Source organism: Stegostoma tigrinum, chromosome 10 (assembly GCF_030684315.1).
Source record: "Stegostoma tigrinum isolate sSteTig4 chromosome 10, sSteTig4.hap1, whole genome shotgun sequence".
Taxonomy (NCBI): domain Eukaryota; kingdom Metazoa; phylum Chordata; class Chondrichthyes; order Orectolobiformes; family Stegostomatidae; genus Stegostoma; species Stegostoma tigrinum.
The window spans coordinates 90470564-90489272 of NC_081363.1; the positions used below are offsets into that span (position 1 = coordinate 90470564).

Below are 18709 nucleotides of genomic sequence, written 5' to 3' on the forward strand. Positions count from 1 at the left end.
CATGTCTCCGAAATGGCCACAACATCGAAGTCCCAGGTACTAACCTATGCTGCAAGTTCACCCACCTAATTCCGGACACTCCTGGCATTGAAGTAGACACACTTCAGACCAACTTCTTGCTTGCCGGTGCCATGTTGCGTCCCTGAAACTTTATTTCAGACCTCCCTACTCTCAACCTTTTCTATACTCGAAGTACAATTTTGGTTCCCATCCCCCTGCTGAATTAGTTTAAACCCACCCGAATAGCCTTAGCAAATATCCCCCCCAGGATATCGGTACCCCTCTGGTTCAGGTGAAGATCATCTTGCTTGTAGAGGTCCCACCTACCCCAAATAGAGCCCCAATTATACAAGAATCCAAAACCCTCCCTCCTGCACCATCCCTGTAGCCACGTGTTCAACTCCTCTCTCTCCCTATTCCTCGCCTCACTAGCACATGGCACATTATGATGGATGGAAGGCCATTGATGAGGCAGCTGAAAATAGTTCGGCCTTGGACAGTACATCAGGAATTCCTGTGGGGATGTCCTAAAGCTGAGATGACTGACCTCAAATGACCAGAACTATCTTCCTACATGCCAGGTATGACTCCAGGGAGTTTGCCTCCTGAAACCCATTGATTCCAGTTTTACAAGGGCTCCTTGATGCCACACTCAGTAAAATATAGCCCTGATCTCAAAGGCTGTCACTCTCACCTCACCTCTGGAACTGACCTCATTTGCCCATATTACAACCGAAGCTGAATGAGGTAATTTCATCATTATTCATCACAATTGATGACACCTTCCTTTGTTTTCCTGTTGATCAAGAGTAGACAGATGAGGCAGTAATTGCCCAAGCTAGGTTTGTCCTGCTTTTTTATATATAGGACAGATCTGGACAATTTTTCACATCATCTAGTAGATGCCAGTATTGTACTGGAACAGCTTGGATAAGAGTGTGGCAAGTTCTGGGACACAAGCATTCAGTACTATTGCTGGAATGTTGTCAGAGCCCATAGCCTTTACAGTATCCAGCATCTCCAACCATTTAGAACATTACAGCATAGTACAGGCCCTTCAGCCCTCGATGTTGTGCCGACCTGTCATACCGAACTCAAGCCCATCTAACCTACACTATTCCATGTATGTCCATATGCTTGTCCAATGACGACTTAAATGTACCTAAAGTTGGCGAATCTACGACCGTTGCAGGCAAAGTGTTCCATTCCCTTATTACTCTCTGAGTAAAGAAACTACCTCTGACATCTGTCCTATATCTTTCACCCCTCAATTTAAAGCTATGCCCCCTCATGCTCGCCGTCATCATCCTAGGAAAAAGGGTCTCCCTATCCACCCTATCTAACCCTCCGATTATTTTATATGTTTCAATTAAGTCACCTCTCAACCTTCTTCTCTCTAATGAAAACAGCCACAAGTCCCTCAGCCTTTCCTCGTAAGACCTTCCCTCCATACCAGGCAACATCCTAGTAAATCTCCTCTGCACCCTTTCCAAAGCTTCCACATCCTTCTTATAATGCGGTGACCAGAACTGTACACAATACTCCAAGTGCGGCCGCACCAGAGTTTTGTATAGCTTCACCATAACCTCTTGGTTTTGGAACTTGATCCCTCTATTAATAAAAGCTAAATCACTGTATGCCTTCTTAACAGCCCTGTCAACCTGGGTGGCAACTTTCAAGGATCTGTGTACATGGACACCGAGATCTCTCTGCTCATCTATACTGCTAAGAATTTTACCGTTAGCCCTGTACTTTGCCTTCCGGTTAAGCCTGCCAAAGTGCATCACCTCACACTTGTCTGCATTAAACTCCATTTGCCAGCTCTCAGCCCAGCTCTGCAGCTTATCTATGTCTCTCTGCAACCCACAGCATCCTTCGTCACTATCCACAACTCCACCGACTGTAGTGTCATCTGCAAATTTACTAACCCATCCTTCTACGCCCTCATCCAGGTCATTTATAAAAATGACAAACAGCAGTGGACCCAACACCGACCCTTGCGGTACACCACTAGTAACTGGTCTCCAGGATGAACATTTCCCATCAACTACCACCATCTGTCTTCTTTCAGCAAGCCAATTTCCGATCCAAACTGCTATATCTCCCACAATTCCATTCCTAAACATTTTGTACAATAGCCTATTGTGGGGAACCTTATCGAACGCCTTGCTGAAATCCATATACACCACATCAACTGGTTTACTCTCATCTACCTATTTGGTCACCTTCTCAAAGAACTCAATAAGGTTTGTGAGGCATGACCTTCCCTTCACAAAACCGTGCTGACTATCCCTAATCAATTTATTCTTTTCTAGATGATTATAAATCCTATCGCTTATAACCTTTTCCAACACTTTACCAACAACTGAGGTAAGGCTCACTGGTCTATAATTACCAGGATTGTCTCTACTCCCGTTCTTGAACAGGGGAACCACATTTGCTATACTCCAGTCATCTGGCACTATTCCTGTAGACAATGACGAGTTAAAGATCAATGCCAAAGGCTCGGCAATCTCCTCCCTGGCTTCCCAGAGGATCCTAGGATAAATCCCATCCGGCCCAGGGGACTTATCTATCTTCACCTTCTGAAGGATTTCTAATACCTCTTTCCATGTGAACCTCAATCCCACCTAGTCTAGTAGCCTGTATCTCAGTATTCTCCTCAACAACATTGTCCTTTTCTAGAGTGAATACTGTTGAAAAATATTCATTTAGTGCTTCCCCTATCTCCTTTGACTCCACACACAACTTACCACTACTATCCTTGATTGGCCCGCATCTTACTTTCGTCATTCTTTTATTCCTTAAATACCTGTAGAAAGCCTTCGGGTTTACCCTGATCCTATCCGCCAACAACTTCTCATGTCTCCTCCTGGCTCTTCTGAGCTCTCTCTTTAGGTCTTTCCTGGCTACCTCGTAGCCGTCAAGTGCTCTAACTGAGCCTTCACATCTCATCCTAACATAAGACTTCTTCTTCCTCTTGACCAGAGATTCCACCTCCTTCGAAAACCATGGCTCCCGCACTCTACAGCTTCCTCGCTGCCTGACAGGTACATATTTATCTAGGACACACAGGAGCTTTTTGCCTTGAATAAGCTCCACATTTCTAATGTGTCCATCCCCTGCAGTTTCCTTCCCCATTCTTGCCTAATCTCATCGTAATTGCCTTTCCCCCAGCTATAACTCTTGCCCAGTGGTATTCACCTATCCCTTTCCATCACTAAAGTAAACATAACAGAATTGTGATCGCTATCACCAAAGTGCTCACCTACTTCCACATCTAACACCTGGCCGGGCTCATTACCCAGTACCAAATCTAATGTGGCTTCGCCCCTTGTTGGCCTATCTACATACTGCGTCAGGAAGCCCTCCTGCACAGTCTGGACAAAAACTGACCCATCTATAGTACTCGAACGAGAGTGTTCCCAGTCAATATTTGAAAAGTTGAAGTCCCCCATGACAACTACACTGTCTCTCTCACTCCTATCGAGAATCATCTTTGCTATCTTTTCCATTACATCTCTGGAACTATTTGGAGGCCTATAGAAAACTCCCAACAGGGTGACCTCCTTTCCTGTTTCTAACCTCAGCCCATACTACCTCAGTTGACAAGTCCTCAAACATCCTTTCTGCAACTGTAATACTGTCCTTGACCAACAATGCCACACCTCCGCCCCTTTTACCATCTTCTCTGTTCTTACTGAAACATCTAAATCCCAGAACCTGCAACAACCATTCCTGTCCCTGCTCTATCCATGTCTCCGAAATGGCCACAACATCGAAGTCCCAGGTACTAACCCATGCTGCAAGTTCACCCACCTTATTTCGGACGCTCTTGGCATTGAAGTAGACACACTTCAATCCAACTTCTTGCTTGCCGGTGCCATCTTGCTTCCCTGAAACTTTATTTTGGACCACCATACTCTCAACCTTTTCTATAGTCGAACTACAATTTTGGTGCCCATCCCCCTTGATATGGAGTGAATGGAGGATCATCTGCACAGCATTTCTGGCTGAAGATTGCTGCAACAGTTTCAGCTTATGATTTTGCCAGGAAGGAACCCCATATGCAGTAGCTGCTACTTAAGAATCCTAAAGAGGGCGCTGCAAGTATTTAGGTGGTTAGTAACCTGAAATGTTGACAGGAGTAAGATTTCAATTCACACTTTCATTGAGATTGAAACACCAATGATTCGCTTCAGATCACTCAGCCAGGTCACTTCATTTTAATGTACCCACTTCTTTGACTGGGATTGATATTGAATTAGAGTCAGAAGGATATTATTTGACATCTCCATTCTATTTAAAAAAAAACAATAGAACATGGGTGCCACTGACACCAGTATTAATTTCCAGATCCCACAAACCCTGAGATGATACAAAAACAGAAATTGCCACAAAAACTAAGCAGGTCTGGCAGCATCTGTGAAGAAACAGTTAACGACTTGAGTCCATTGAACCTTCGTAAGTCTTCAGAACCCCTCAACACCTCTGAGATGACTTGGAGGTGCTGGTGTTGGACTGGGGTGGCATTCTATTTTGTTCAAAAAGTACATAGTTAATAGATAGTCAATGTGGTGTTTTATAAATTCCGACTTTAGAAATAAAACCAGTCTGACTCCAAACCAAAATACAAACAGATTTGAAACAAAGCCTCACATCTAACATGCATTGTCTGCCCTAAAATGTCATCTCTTTTTTATACTGATAAAATCTTTAGTTCTCTCAGGACATTGACTTGAAAGGAATTCAGGGATTTACATATACATATTAATCTATTAAACCCATTTAACAAATTAAAAATTCAACAGCATCTTAGGTTGTTTAATATATCCTCATTAATGGTGTGACCATTTGATTGTTTACTTAGAAATTCAGTGTCTGATACCATCTCTCACACCAACTCCTGAAGAAGGAGCAAGGCTAGGAAAGCTTGTGTTTTCAAATGAACCTATTGAACTATAACCTGATGTTGTGTGATTTCTGACCGTATCCACCTCAGAGATTATGGTAATGATCGATCAACACAATTTGATGATTGACTCATTACTTCATTTGCTTACCTTCCTGCATTACAGTCAATCATATACTTCCTCTAATGTCCTTGTTACAGAGTAGTTGCTGACTTTACAATCAGAAAATGCGCAAATATCCATCAGTTCCTGCAGCCTCTGTGGGGAGAGAGTAAGAGAAATAACATTTTAGCTCGAAGGCCTTCCATCAGAAATGAACAAAGTGAGAGTTGCAACAAGTTTGAAACAATCCAATGATGGGGAAGGAGGACAAGACCAGAGAATTATAGAGAAGCTATGTGACAGGGTGGAGGAAAGGAGAGACTGAACAAAAACAAAAGGAAGATGGTGAAAGGCAGAAGGAGATGTGAATGGAAAAAGTGAGGTAACAGCAGTTGGCAGAATCATTCTGGACCAATCAATTCTCTGCTCTGAGAGTTTTAATTCTCATTCACTCAGAACTCTTCTGACTAACACTGAAAACTCACGTCCTTTCGTTCCGTTACTGAGAATAAACATTTCATTGACCAAACACAAGCAGGTTTTTTGAGTGCGAGCAGCAGCGGAGGCAAGACGGACCCGGAAGACTGCAGCTAAGGTAAAGCAGTTTATTTTTAAAATTACTTACCGGTAGTGGGCAGCGGTGTTTTTTTTTCCTCTTTCAGAGAAGGAGCGGGAGCATCAGAGGAAGTGACGAGGACCAGAGGGGCAGCCGGGAAGGAAAGCAGTGAGTATAAATACTCACCCTTCGACGCCAACGGCCTTTTTGAGTGCGAGCAGCAGCGGAGGCAAGACGGACCCGGAAGACTGCAGCTAAGGTAAAGCAGTTTATTTTTAAAATTACTTACCGGTAGCGGGCAGCGGTGTTTTTTTTTCCTCTTTCAGAGAAGGAGCGGGAGCATCAGAGGAAGTGACGAGGACCAGAGGGGCAGCCGGGAAGGAAAGCAGTGACCATATATATCAGCAAGGCGGCTTAACCCGAGACTCTACAACTGTAGTGTCTCCCACCCGCCCTCCTCCTCTAACCTAGTTAATAAGGTAAGGTTCATTCTAAACTTTCTCTATTGAACATAAGTTTGTTATTATTACTTGAAGTAAGCTTTCTGCTTTAGTATTGAGTGGGTGTTCAGATAAGTGGGGTATGGATGCTAGGGCAGTTGCTTGCTCCTCCTGCAAAATGTGGCAGTTGGGAGATGTGGCACACGTCTCCGCTGGCTACATCTGCGGGAAGTGCACCCAGCTACAGCTCCTTGAAAACCGTGTTAGGGAAATGGAGCTGGAGCTGGATGAACTACGGATCATTCGGGAGGCAGAGGGGGTAATTGAGAGGAGTTATCGGGAGTTGGTCACTCCTAAGGCTCAGGACGAGGATAGATGGGTTACAGTTAGGGGGAGGAAAGGGGACAGACAGACAGTGCAGAGATCCCCTGTGGGCATTCCCCTCAGCAATAAGTATACCGTTTTGGATACTGCTGGGGGGGTTGACCTACCAGAGGAAAGCCATAGTAGTCAGTTCTCTGGCACTGAGCCTGACACTGTGGCAAAGAAGGGAAGGGGGCAGAATAGAAAAGTACTCGTGGTAGGGGACTCGATAGTTAGGGGAATCGACAGGAGATTTTGTGGGCAAGATCGGGATTCCCGGAAGGTATGTTGCCTCCCTGGTGCCAGGGTCCGGGACGTCTCCGATCGGGTGTATAAAGTTCTGAAAGGGGAGGGTGAACAGCCAGAAATCGTGTTACATATTGGCACAAATGATATAGCCAGAAATAGGTTTGAGGATATAAAAAGTGATTTCAGGGAGTTAGGATGGAAGCTGCAGAGCAGGACGAACAGAGTAGTGTTCTCTGGTTTACTACCGGTGCCACGAGATAGCGAGGTGAGGAACAGGGAGCGGGCGCAGCTGAACACGTGGCTACGCAGCTGGTGTAGGAGGGAGGGTTTCAGATATGTTGATAATTGGGATGCCTTCTGGGGAAGGTGGGACCTGTACAAGAAGGACGGGTTGCATCTGAACTGGAAGGGGACCAATGTCCTGGGTGGAAGGTTTGCTCGAGTAGTTCGAGAGGGTTTAAACTAGTATGGCAGGGGGGTGGGAACCTGAGCTGTATACCAGAGGTGAGCGTTGATGCAGGTGAGGCAGTAGCAAGAGGTAGACCAGCTAGTGGGAAGGATTTTCCTGGGAAGGAACCAAGGGATCGGTTAAAGTGTGTTTGCTTTAATGCAAGGAGTATCAGGAATAAAAGTGATGAACTTAGAGCATAGATCAGTACCTGGTGCTATGATGTTGTGGCCATAACAGAGACATGGGTTTCTCATGGGCTGGAATGGTTGCTGGATATTCCAGGGTTTAGAACATTTAAAAAGAATAGGGAGGGGGGAAAAAGAGGAGGGGGTGTAGCACTACTAATCAGAGAGGGTATCACAGCTACAGAAGCTTCCATTGTCGAGGAAGATCTGCCTACTGAGTCAGTATGGGTGGAAATTAGGAGCAGCAAGGGAGTAGTCACCTCGTTAGGGGTTTACTACAGGCCCCCCAATAGCAGCAGGGAGATTGTAGAAAGCATAGGTCGACAGATTTTGGAAAAGTGTGGACGCAGTAGGGTTGTTGTAATGGGTGACTTTAACTTTCCTAATATTGATTGGAACCTCCTTCGAGCAGAAGATTTGAATGGAGCTGTTTTTGTAAGGTGTGTTCAGGAGGGTTTCCTAACGCAGTACGTTGACAGGCCGACGAGGGGAGAGGCCATTCTAGACTTGGTGCTCGGAAACGAGCCGGGGCAGGTATCAGATCTTGTGGTGGGAGAGCATTTTGGTGATAGTGACCATAACACTCTCTCATTCTACATAGCTATGGAGAAGGAGAGGATTAGGCAGAATGGGAGGATATTTAATTGGGGAAGAGGAAACTATGATGCGATTAGACACGAGTTAGGAAGCATGGACTGGGAGCAGTTGTTCCATGGTAAGGGAACTATAGACATGTGGAGATGGTTTAAGGAACAGTTGTTGGGAGTGATGAGTAAATATGTCCCTCTGAGACAGGCAAGACGGGGTAAGATAAAGGAACCTTGGATGACGAGAGCGGTGGAGCTTCTAGTGCAAAGTAAGAAGGTAGCTTACATAAGGTGGAGGAAGCTAGGGTCAAGTTCAGCTAGAGAGGATTACATGCAGGCAAGGAAGGAGCTCAAAAATGGTCTGAGGAGAGCCAGGAGGGGGCACGAGAAAGGCTTGGCAGAAGGAATCCGGGAAAACACAAAGGCATTTTACACTTACGTGAGGAATAAGAGAATGGTCAAAGAAAGAGTAGGGCCGATCAGGGATAGCATAGGGAACTTGTGTGTGGAGCCTGAGGAGGTAGGGGAAGCCCTAAATGAGTTTTTTGCTTCTGTCTTTACGAAAGAAACGACCTGTGTAGTGAATGAAACCTTTGAAGAGCAGGTGTGCATGCTGGAATGGATAGAGATAGAGGAAGCTGATGTACTGAAAATTTTGTCAAACATTAAGATTGACAAGTCGCCAGGCCCGGATCAGATTTGTCCTCGGCTGCTTTGGGAAGCGAGAAATGCAATTGCTTCGCCACTTGCGAAGATCTTTGCATCCTCGCTCTCCACTGGAGTCGTACCTGAGGACTGGAGAGAGGCAAATGTAATTCCTCTCTTCAAGAAAGGAAATAGGGAAATCCCCGGCAATTATAGACCGGTAAGTCTCACGTCTGTCGTCTGCAAGGTGTTAGAAAGGATTCTGAGGGATAAGATTTATGACCATCTGGAAGAGCATGGCTTGATCAAATACAGTCAACACGGCTTTGTGAGGGGTAGGTCATGCCTTACAAACCTTATCGAGTTTTTTGAGGATGTGACTAGTAAGGTTGATGAGGGTCAAGCTGTGGATGTGGTGTATATGGACTTCAGTAAGGCATTTGATAAGGTTCCCCATGGAAGGCTCATTCAGAAGGTCAGGAGGAATGGGATACAGGGGAACTTAGCTGCTTGGATACAGAATTGGCTGGCCAACAGAAGACAGCGAGTGGTAGTAGAAGGAAAATATTCTGCCTGGAAGTCAGTGGTGAGTGGGGTTCCACAGGGCTCTGTCCTTGGGCCTCTACTGTTTGTAATTTTTATTAATGACTTGGACGAGGGAATTGAAGGATGGGTCAGCAAGTTTGCAGACGACACAAAGGTCGGAGGTGTCGTTGACAGTGTAGAGGGCTGTTGTAGGCTGCAGCGGGACATTGACAGGATGCAGAGATGGGCTGAGAGGTGGCAGATGGAGTTCAACCTGGATAAATGCGAGGTGATGCATTTTGGAAGGTCGAATTTGAAAGCTGAGTACAGGATTAAGGATAGGATTCTTGGCAGCGTGGAGGAACAGAGGGATCTTGGTGTGCAGATACATAGATCCCTTAAAATGGCCACCCAAGTGGACAGGGTTGTTAAGAAAGCATATGGTGTTTTGGCTTTCATTAACAGGGGGATTGAGTTTAAGAGTCGTGAGATCTTGTTGCAGCTCTATAAAACTTTGGTTAGACCGCACTTGGAATACTGCGTCCAGTTCTGGGCGCCCTATTATAGGAAAGATGTGGATGCTTTGGAGAGGGTTCAGAGGAGGTTTACCAGGATGCTGCCTGGACTGGAGGGCTTATCTTATGAAGAGAGGTTGACTGAGCTCGGTCTCTTTTCATTGGAGAAAAGGAGGAGGAGAGGGGACCTAATTGAGGTATACAAGATAATGAGAGGCATAGATAGAGTCGATAGCCAGAGACTATTTCCCAGGGCAGAAATGGCTAGCACGAGGGGTCATAGTTTTAAGCTGGTTGGTGGAAAGTATAGAGGGGATGTCAGAGGCAGGTTCTTTACGCAGAGAGTTGTGAGAGCATGGAATGCGTTGCCAGCAGCAGTTGTGGAAGCAAGGTCATTGGGGTCATTTAAGAGACTGCTGGACATGCATATGGTCACAGAAATTTGAGGGTGCATCCATGAGGATCAATGGTCGGCACAACATTGTGGGCTGAAGGGCCTGTTCTGTGCTGTACTGTTCTATGTTCTATGTTCTATGTTCTAGGTCACATGGGTTGGTCTGTTTTTGTCGTGGTATATAACATTAGAGAGGGCATCAATGATGTGTTTCCCCCAACCTTCTAAATTAGTTAAATTTGGTTTGGTTCCATTTGACATGGACCCACTACTATTAGTTTCCCCCAGAGAGTCTCCATTCACAGTCTGAGACACTGAGCAGATTTCTTGTTCCAGGGATTGGGGTAGAACTTGCCATTTGAAAGTGTTATCATTTATTGCACATGAGGCTGAACCGACAAACTTGTCTCTGGCCCTTCCAATGAAGTGGAAACTGTTTTCACTCAGAGACCAACAACTAAGATATTCACAAAAGCAGCTGCAGTAAGACTTTGCTTGAGCATTGACACTGCTAGAGGAATGAAGTGCTGGGTGTCAACTCACAAATTCCAAAATAAAGGTGCCCAGTGTGGGGGTGAACCCATGATTCTGAGATTAAGAGTCTCATGCCTGACTAACTGAGCTAGCCAGGCACATTCACTAGTGAATTAATTTCTCCTTTTATCCTGAGATTAAGATGCATATATGTTCGCATTTTAATTTTACCTTTTTCATATCCACTTGAAGTCTCTGAATTTCAAGCTGCTGAAGTTCATCAACCTAGAAAATCCCAAAGTCACTCTATCAGATGGTGAATAAATCTGTGAATCTGCTTCAAAAAAATCCCTGTCATTTCTATTACAGACTCTAAGAAATGTTCATCTGCCCGCTGAGTTACAATTCCACACAATCAGCACTTCCTTTCTTCTGTGTTAGCAACTTCTGCCACTTCTCATTTGGGGCTAGATTCTCAGTGTTTGGATAAAGACGTTCTAAGGACAAGAATAATCTGCTGCAGCTGTTGTCAAATGTTCCTTTCACACAAAGAAAACCATTCACGAGGAACAGATTTATTCACTCACTTGAAGATTGCATACATGACCAGGAGACTGGGATTTCAGAAAATCAAAGAAAGATTAATTCATTTTCAGAAAGCACTTTTCATCAGCAGTGGATATCTCAAAGCATCTTCCAGCCAAGCAACTCCTTTCAGAAGTGTAGATGTTGTTGTAATGTTGGAAACACAGCAGCCAAACTCAGCAAACCCACACAAACAGCAAGTTCGGAACAAACACAGAATCTATTTTGTCATTTTGATTAAGGGGTAAACATCACTCAAGACAGTGGCGGATGTTGTGTTTCTATAGTGCAGTGAGTTTCGCTTTCACCTAACACTCGTAGAAACAGCGGTGCTCCCTCATTATCTGGCAAGGCATGCTGCCTCCACCTGCTGGTAGAAGCGAATGGAGATCACTTCTTGAATGACACGTTGATCCAGTAGTTAGCCATCTTGCATAACAGCACCACAGACCTGTCTGTGTGGCGTTTGCATGTTCTCCCCCATCTCCAGTTTCCTCCCACAGTTGAAAGATGAGCAGTTTAGGTAGATTGGCTGTGCTAAATTGCCCTTTAGTGTCCAGGGATGTGTAGGCTGGTGGCATCAGCCATGTGCAAAGTGGGAATGGAGTGGGTCTGGTTGGAATGCCCTTCAGAGAGTTGGTGCAGACTGGATGTGCCAAATAGCCTCTATCTATGATGTAGGGATTCTATCTCCTCTGCTGTTCCTTCAAATAGTCCCATTGGACTTTTGACATTCCAGCACTTCATTTCCACTTGGGTAAGATCTTGGGTCAATATTTGTCACCTTACATCCTGGTGGACTACAGGAAGGGCCATGCAACCCGTTGCAGCATTCTACCATTTTCTCTTATGCTGCAGTCAGTCTTGCCACACCTCTGGGTGAGCTCTGTCATGGATTAATAATTTGGGTGGTAATATCAATCAAAAGCTTATAGTCAGTAAAAGCAGGAATCAAATGTCTTATGCCTCATGCCTACTGTGCTACTTAATAGGATCCTAGTGGATTTGCCAAACTCAACATCCATTTCACCTTGATTCCCAGAGGAAAGATGTAAAACACCTTCCACTTTTGTCTGAAGATATCTCAAACATCTATTTTCTCAAGGAAAGAACTAAACAAAACATGCTAGAGGCAGTCAGATGATCTGTTAACGTTTGTGTCAAGAGAAAGAGAATTAACATTTTCAATTTGACATGACTCTTCCGGCAGCACTTTTCCATGGCTAGTTGTATTTATTTTACATCCAAAGGTAACTCATGGTTTGGGTGTGTAAAATAATGCATGAGGACGTGATGTAAGGCGAAAAAGCAGTAACATGAATTTAGGTGAGACAGTCATTTGGAAATCTGCCATAGTCACAATGGGATGACTGGACTCTTTCTGCATCATGGTATTAGTCTCTGGTTCAGGTAAGTGTCAATATAATCAATCCAGAACAATGTATTTTGGTGGTGCCGTTTCATTTTGCACGCCAGGAAAGCATGTGAACACAAATTGTCAGTCAATTCTATGACGGTGACCCTACCCAGAGGACCACAACGTTAAAAATGTCCCATATCAAGATAACAGGAGTGTAGTGCACAAACACAGAGCTGATTACAAAAAAGAAGCATGTACGAAGCAAGTGGTGGTAAGAGAGATGGTTTTGGTTTTTTTGGTTCCACAAATATTGCAACTGAGACAAAAAGGAAAGGCTGTGATGGTCCAGGCAAATGAAAAGGCTCTGTGAATATTTTGTGAAACCTGCAAATCTCGATAATAAAACCCCGGTCCCCATTCACAACAAACAGAACAATGGCTTTAGGCTTCATCCCAAAGACTGGCCCAGGGAACGGCCACTATTTTTATTGGTGGGGGGGGGGGGGGGTGGTCAGTAAATATCAGGGCACACACACAGTTCCTATGTTTGTCTGGGAGAATGTTTAGAATGACTCGGCAGAGCTTGCTGTCCATGGTTCAGAATGGAGACAATTTGTTCATCAAACTACATCAGCCTTTCACACCCGATGTCTTATTGATGAGGTGCAGTGACAGCACAGAAGTAAAGAAAAGGAAGCAAATTTTGCTCTCTGAAACCCCTACCTCTAACAGTCATAGCCATAGAATTATACAACATAGAAACAGACCCTTCATTCCAACTCATCTATGTCAACCAGGAATCCTAACTGATCTAGTCCCATTTGCCAACATTTGTCCTGTGTTCCTCTAAACCCTTCCAATTCATCCCTATACAGAGTCCTCTTAAATATTGTAATTATACCTGCCTCCACCACTTCATCTGGCAGCTCATTCCATAAATGCACCACCCTCTGTGTGAAAAAATACTGCCCTCAGATCTCTTTCAAATCTTTCCCCTCTCACCTTAGGGGATAGGTCAGCACAGCGAGGGCAGACAGGTCAAGGGGGTGGGATGAGGTTAGTGCGTAGGAGAAGGGATGGGCTTGAGGTGGGGACTGTCTGGGCTGGTTTTGGGATGTGGTAAGGGGAGGGGAGATTTTGAAGCTTGTGAAGTCTACAAGTTACCCTTGGGCTGCAGGGTTCCCAAGTGAAATATGAGATGCTGTTCCTGCATCTTTCAGGTGGCGTTATTGTGGCAATGCAGGAGGCCCAGGATGGACATGTTATCTGAGGAGGGGGCGAGTTGAAATGGTTCACGACCAGGCGGTGTAGTTGTTTGTTGCGAACTGAGCGTAGGTGTTCTGCAAAGTGGAGGCTTGGGGACCACTTTGCGGAACACCGGAACAACTACACCTCCCAGTTACGAACGTTTCAACTACACCCCCCCCCCCCCCCCAGCCAATCCTCTGACATCAATGTGGTCTTCACAAGCTTCAAAATCTCCCCTCCGCTGACCACATCCCAAAACCAGCCCAGCTATTTCCGCCTCCCTAACTATTCCTCCCACCTCAAGCCCCATCCTCTTCTCCTCCCCACTAACTTCATTCAGCCCCCTTGACCTGTCCGTCCTCCCTGGGCTGACCTGTACCCTCCCTAACTCCCCACCTACATTCACCTTCACTGGCTCTAACCCCACCTCTTTAACCTGTCTGTCTCCTCTCACCCTATCTGCTCCTTTATCCATCTTCTATCCGCCTCCCCCTGTCTCCCTACTTATTTCAAAATCCCCTTCCCCTCCACCATTTCTGAAGAAGGGTCCCGACCCAAAACGTCAAATTTTCCTGTTTGGCCTGCTGTGTTCATCCAGCTTCACGCCGTGTTATCTCAGATTCTCCAGCATCGGCAGTTCCTACTATCTCTGTCACAAATCTTCCAGTTGTGTTCTCTGCAAATTTTGAAGTTGTGCTCTCTACATTGAGGTCTACATCATTAAAATATATAATCAAGAAAAAGAGGACCCTCAAACTAAGCCATGTGGAACTTCACTGGAAATCGTCCTTCAGTCCAAGCCCAACTGTTAACAGCTACCCTGTTTCATCACCCAGGTAATTCTATCTCCATGCCGCTCCTGTCACTTTTATTCCATGAGCTCTAATTTTCCTCACAATAGTTATTCAGCATTTTATCAAATGTCTTTTGCCAGTACCAGTTCACCACAGCAATTGCATAGTTCACAAAGATACTACTCAATGTTGCCATGAGTGGAATATTTGGTGGAACTGGAGTTGCGGACTACAGCTGGGATCTCATTTGCCAGCATTTGTGCCATATCTTTTCCTTTCCATATACCCATCCAGATTTTAAATAATTTAACTGCACCCACCTCCACCACTTCCTCTAGCAGCTTGTTCCTCCGACATCCCAATTTCTACGCTCAAATGTTACGACCAATGATGACAAGCATGCCTTTTTCACCACACTGTCTATCTGTGAATCCAATTTCGAGGATCTATGTATATGCACCCCTGGGAGCTCAGAGCTGTCAGTATACATGTGAAAACTGATAGTATTTCCAGATGATGTTGCTATAGAAACATGCTAATGAGAAATGTCAGGTGGGCAAAGCTTGTTCTTTTGGGGACATTCGAGGGATCTATTGGAATTGGAAAACAAACAATAGCCTGTGATATTCTGTCTACAATTAGATAGAGAGATATGAGACTACATGACAGCAGCTGAGCAACAGTGAAGAAGCCTTAGAAACAAATGGTGTGGTCAACATTGACAAAGGCTGTAGACTAGTCAAGAATAGTGAGAAGTGATCATTTTCTTTTTAGTCACTGTTACACATGATATTATCTGTGGCTTTAACAAGAGTATTTTCAATACTGTGCCAAGGCAGAAACCTGATTTCAACGTTATAAACATTAACCTCTAGTAACGGACAGGGCTTTGGGACATGAAATATTCCGGAGACTTAGCAAGGGAGTTTGAAGATTGGACAGTGATTTGCTCAAACAGTGGAGTCAAGGTTTGTAGACAAGATGATCATGTCAGATTTGAAAAAAAAAAGTCAGACAACACCAAAGAGAGAGGGAGCAGTGATAACAATACATTCAAAGATGTGAAAACTACATCAGGATTTTAGTCAAAATTCGCTTGATGAGTCAGGAGGTGTGTCTCATGTCCAAGATTAACACAGATGACAGAGTAACTTAAGAAAAACGTGGATTCAGTGCTTGGGCAAGATAAACTAAATTGTGTTAGAAATATTAAAAATACTTAATGCAGTGTGTTTTAATACAATGCTTATTTATTTGAATTTTATCCAGAAGAGACACCCCAATGACTGAGCTCAAGTATTTTAACATCAGCAGAAATAGATACTAACGAACACGGTTCAGTCCTGGACGTAATTCACACTAATATTCAATCAGTGTCATTGCTTGTGAATTTACTGGTTTTTCAGCAACTATGATGAGCTAAATCAATACTTTTACATCAACTTCTAGCAGGTGAATGGTCTCTCCCTGCTATGACTCCGCTGGTGTACTGTGAGATTGGAGGACTGAGTGAATCCCTTCCCACATTCCAAGCAGATGAATGGTCTTTCCCCAGTATGAACTCGCTGGTGTGCAGTAAGGTTGGATGACTGGGTGAATCCCTTCCCACATTCAGAACAGCTGAATGGTCTCTCCCCAGTGTGAACTCGCTGGTGTACAGCAAGGTCAAATGATCGCCTGAACCCAGTCTCACAGCGAGAACACCAGAATGGTCTGTCATCAGTGTGAACACGTTGGTGGGACTTCAGATCCCCCAGTCTTTTGAAGCACTTCTCACAGTTTGAGCATTTAAAAGGTCTCATGTCAGTGTGAACTCGCTGGTGTTTCAGCAGGTCAGATGTTTGAGTGAATCCCTTCCCGCACTCCGAGCAGGTGAACGGTCTCTCCCCAGTGTGAACTCGCTGGTGCACAGTGAGTTGAGATGATCGCTTGAATCCAGTACCACAGTGACTGCACCTGAATGGTCTCTCATCAGTGTGAACACGTTGATGGGACATCAGCTCCCCGGAACTTTGGTAACTCTTCCCACAGTCTGAACATTTAAAAGGTCGCTCCCCAGTGTGAATGCGCTGGTGTATCAGCAGACTGGATGATGTAGTGAATCCCTTGCCACACCTAGAGCAGTTGAACGGTCTTTCCCCAGTGTGAACTCGTTGGTGTACCAGCAGACTCTGTAAATGAGCTAATGCCTTCCCACATTGAGAGCAGGTGAACAGCTTCTCTCCAGTGTGAGTGCGCCAATGAATTTCCAACTCAGACGGGTAATTGAATCCCTTCCCACAGTTTGTACATTTCCATGGCTTCTCTCCATTGTGACTGCGCTGATGCTTTTCCAGCTGGGATGGGTAATTGAATCCTTTCCCACATTCCCCACAGTTCCACAGTTTCTTCTGGGTGTGATGGCACTTGTGACTCCACAGGCCAGATGATTGGATGAAGCTTTGTCCACACATAGAACATGTGTTAAGTTTCTCAGCATTGTTAATGCTTTTTACCTCCATCTTGAAATCTGATGATGTACAGGTTGCAACAAATTACATTAATCCATCAGAACCTGTGATTTCAGTTTCCAGACAGGAAATCGTCGCTTTCCGATCAATATCCTGGAACACTGATGTAAAACAGAAACAAAAGTGACAGCACAGAAAAAAAAGGCAATTACTGAGATTGAGCTGAATGAATCTGAATTTACAGAGCTTAACTCAGAAAATGTGACCAGGAAATTTGCTGAATTTGTTACTAACAACCTAATTGGTTCAGTTAATGTCTTGCAGGGAAGTGAATCTGTCACTCCATTTACCAAGATACGCTCCTGGACCAATAGCATCTCAAATAGTAAATCTGCATCCTTGTTTCACCTGTCTCTATTTGCTTGGTATATACACCTTGGTATATTTCAGCAGAGCCAAGAGAAGAGAGTTTGATAGATTTAACAACTTTGGGGAACATCTGAGGAACAATGTTCTGAATTTTTATGCTGCTCTTCCATACAATCATCTTGTTAATTTACATTTCAAAGGTATAAGGAGGACAGGACTTACAGTTCGGCGCCGAAACCAACAAGGAAAATCACGTTCATCATTACGGCCTGAATATCATCAGACTTTAAACAGAAAAGGAGAATTATTTGACTGAGGGATGGATGGCCTTATAAAATCATAGCTAAGGTCTTTTTCCCAGGGTAGGAGAGCTCCAAAATTGGAGGACATGGATTAGAGGTGAGAGGGGAAAGATTAACAAGGGACCTGAGAGACAACTTTTTCACACAGAGGATGGTGTCTGGAACGTGCTGTCAAAATAATTGGGAGAGGCATTATAACATTTAAAAGGCACTTTTTTTGGGGGGAGTGGGAATAAATGGGGAAGATTTAGTGTGACAGAGGACAAACATAGGCAAATGGGTAAGACAATACACTGTATTTTTTCTTACAAAGGCTGTGGCAGAGGTTAACAAGCAGTCTGCTCCAAAACTAATAAACAGCTTACGAGATAACAGCGCAGAGCTGGAGGAACACAGCAGGTCAGACAGCAGAGGAGCAGGAAAGTTGACCTTTCTTCAGAAGCGGGGGAGGGGGATGGAAGCTCAGAAATATGTAGAGAGACGAGGGGTGGGGCTGGGGAAGGTAGGTGAGATGAGAGTAGTGGGGATTGGTCAGTGAGATGGGTGGAGCGGACATGTGGGAGAGAAGATGGACAGGTCGTGTCAAGTCAAGGAGGTGGGGATGAGAGGGAGGGTTGGTCATCGGATGAGGCCAGGGGTGAGGAGACTTTAAAACTGGTAAAATCCACATTCAAGCCATTGGGCTGTCGGCTCCCAAGGCGGAATATGAGGTGCTGCTTCTCCAGTTATCCGAATAGCGTCAATGTCACACTGGAGGAGGCCCAAAATGGACACGTCACCCAGGGAGCGGGAGTGGTTCGAGACCAGAGATTGATGACCGGAAGGTGTTGTTTATCACGAACAGAGTGCAAGTGCTCAAGAAAGTGGTCTCCAGGCCTCTGTTCGGTCTCTGTAATACAGAGGAGGGCACAGTGGGAGCAGCAGATGCAGTAGACCACATTGACGGATGTGCAGGTGAACCTCTGTCTGATGTGAAAGGTTTGTTTGGTGCCTTGAATGGAGCGGGGGGGGGGGGGGGGGGGCGCGGAGGGGATAGGAGAGGTGAAGGTGGATGGGGGGTGGGGGAAGGGCGGGGGGGGGCGCGGAGGGGAAAGGAGAGGTGAAGGTGGATGGGGGGGGGGAAGGGCGGGGGGGGAGGGTGGGGGGGGAGATGGGGGTGGGAAAAGGGAGTGGGGGGCAGGGTGAGGGGAAAGGAAGGGGGG

The 18709-nt window shown here is 45.2% G+C and overlaps 1 protein-coding gene across 1 annotated transcript in view; it reads right to left on the minus strand.

The window, feature by feature from the left end:
* Nucleotides 1-18504, minus strand: part of LOC125455908 (gastrula zinc finger protein XlCGF26.1-like) — a 72144-nt gene extending 53640 nt beyond the window's left edge. Inside the window, exons 1-2 of the mRNA XM_059649387.1 lie at nt 15858-18504; nt 8775-8777 (exon numbers count right to left, since the gene is read on the minus strand). Coding sequence (XP_059505370.1) covers nt 8775-8777; nt 15858-16887 — 1033 coding nt within the window. The 5' untranslated portion in view covers nt 16888-18504. The remainder of the gene's footprint in view (nt 1-8774; nt 8778-15857) is intronic.
* Between the last annotated feature and the right edge of the window lie 205 nt (nt 18505-18709).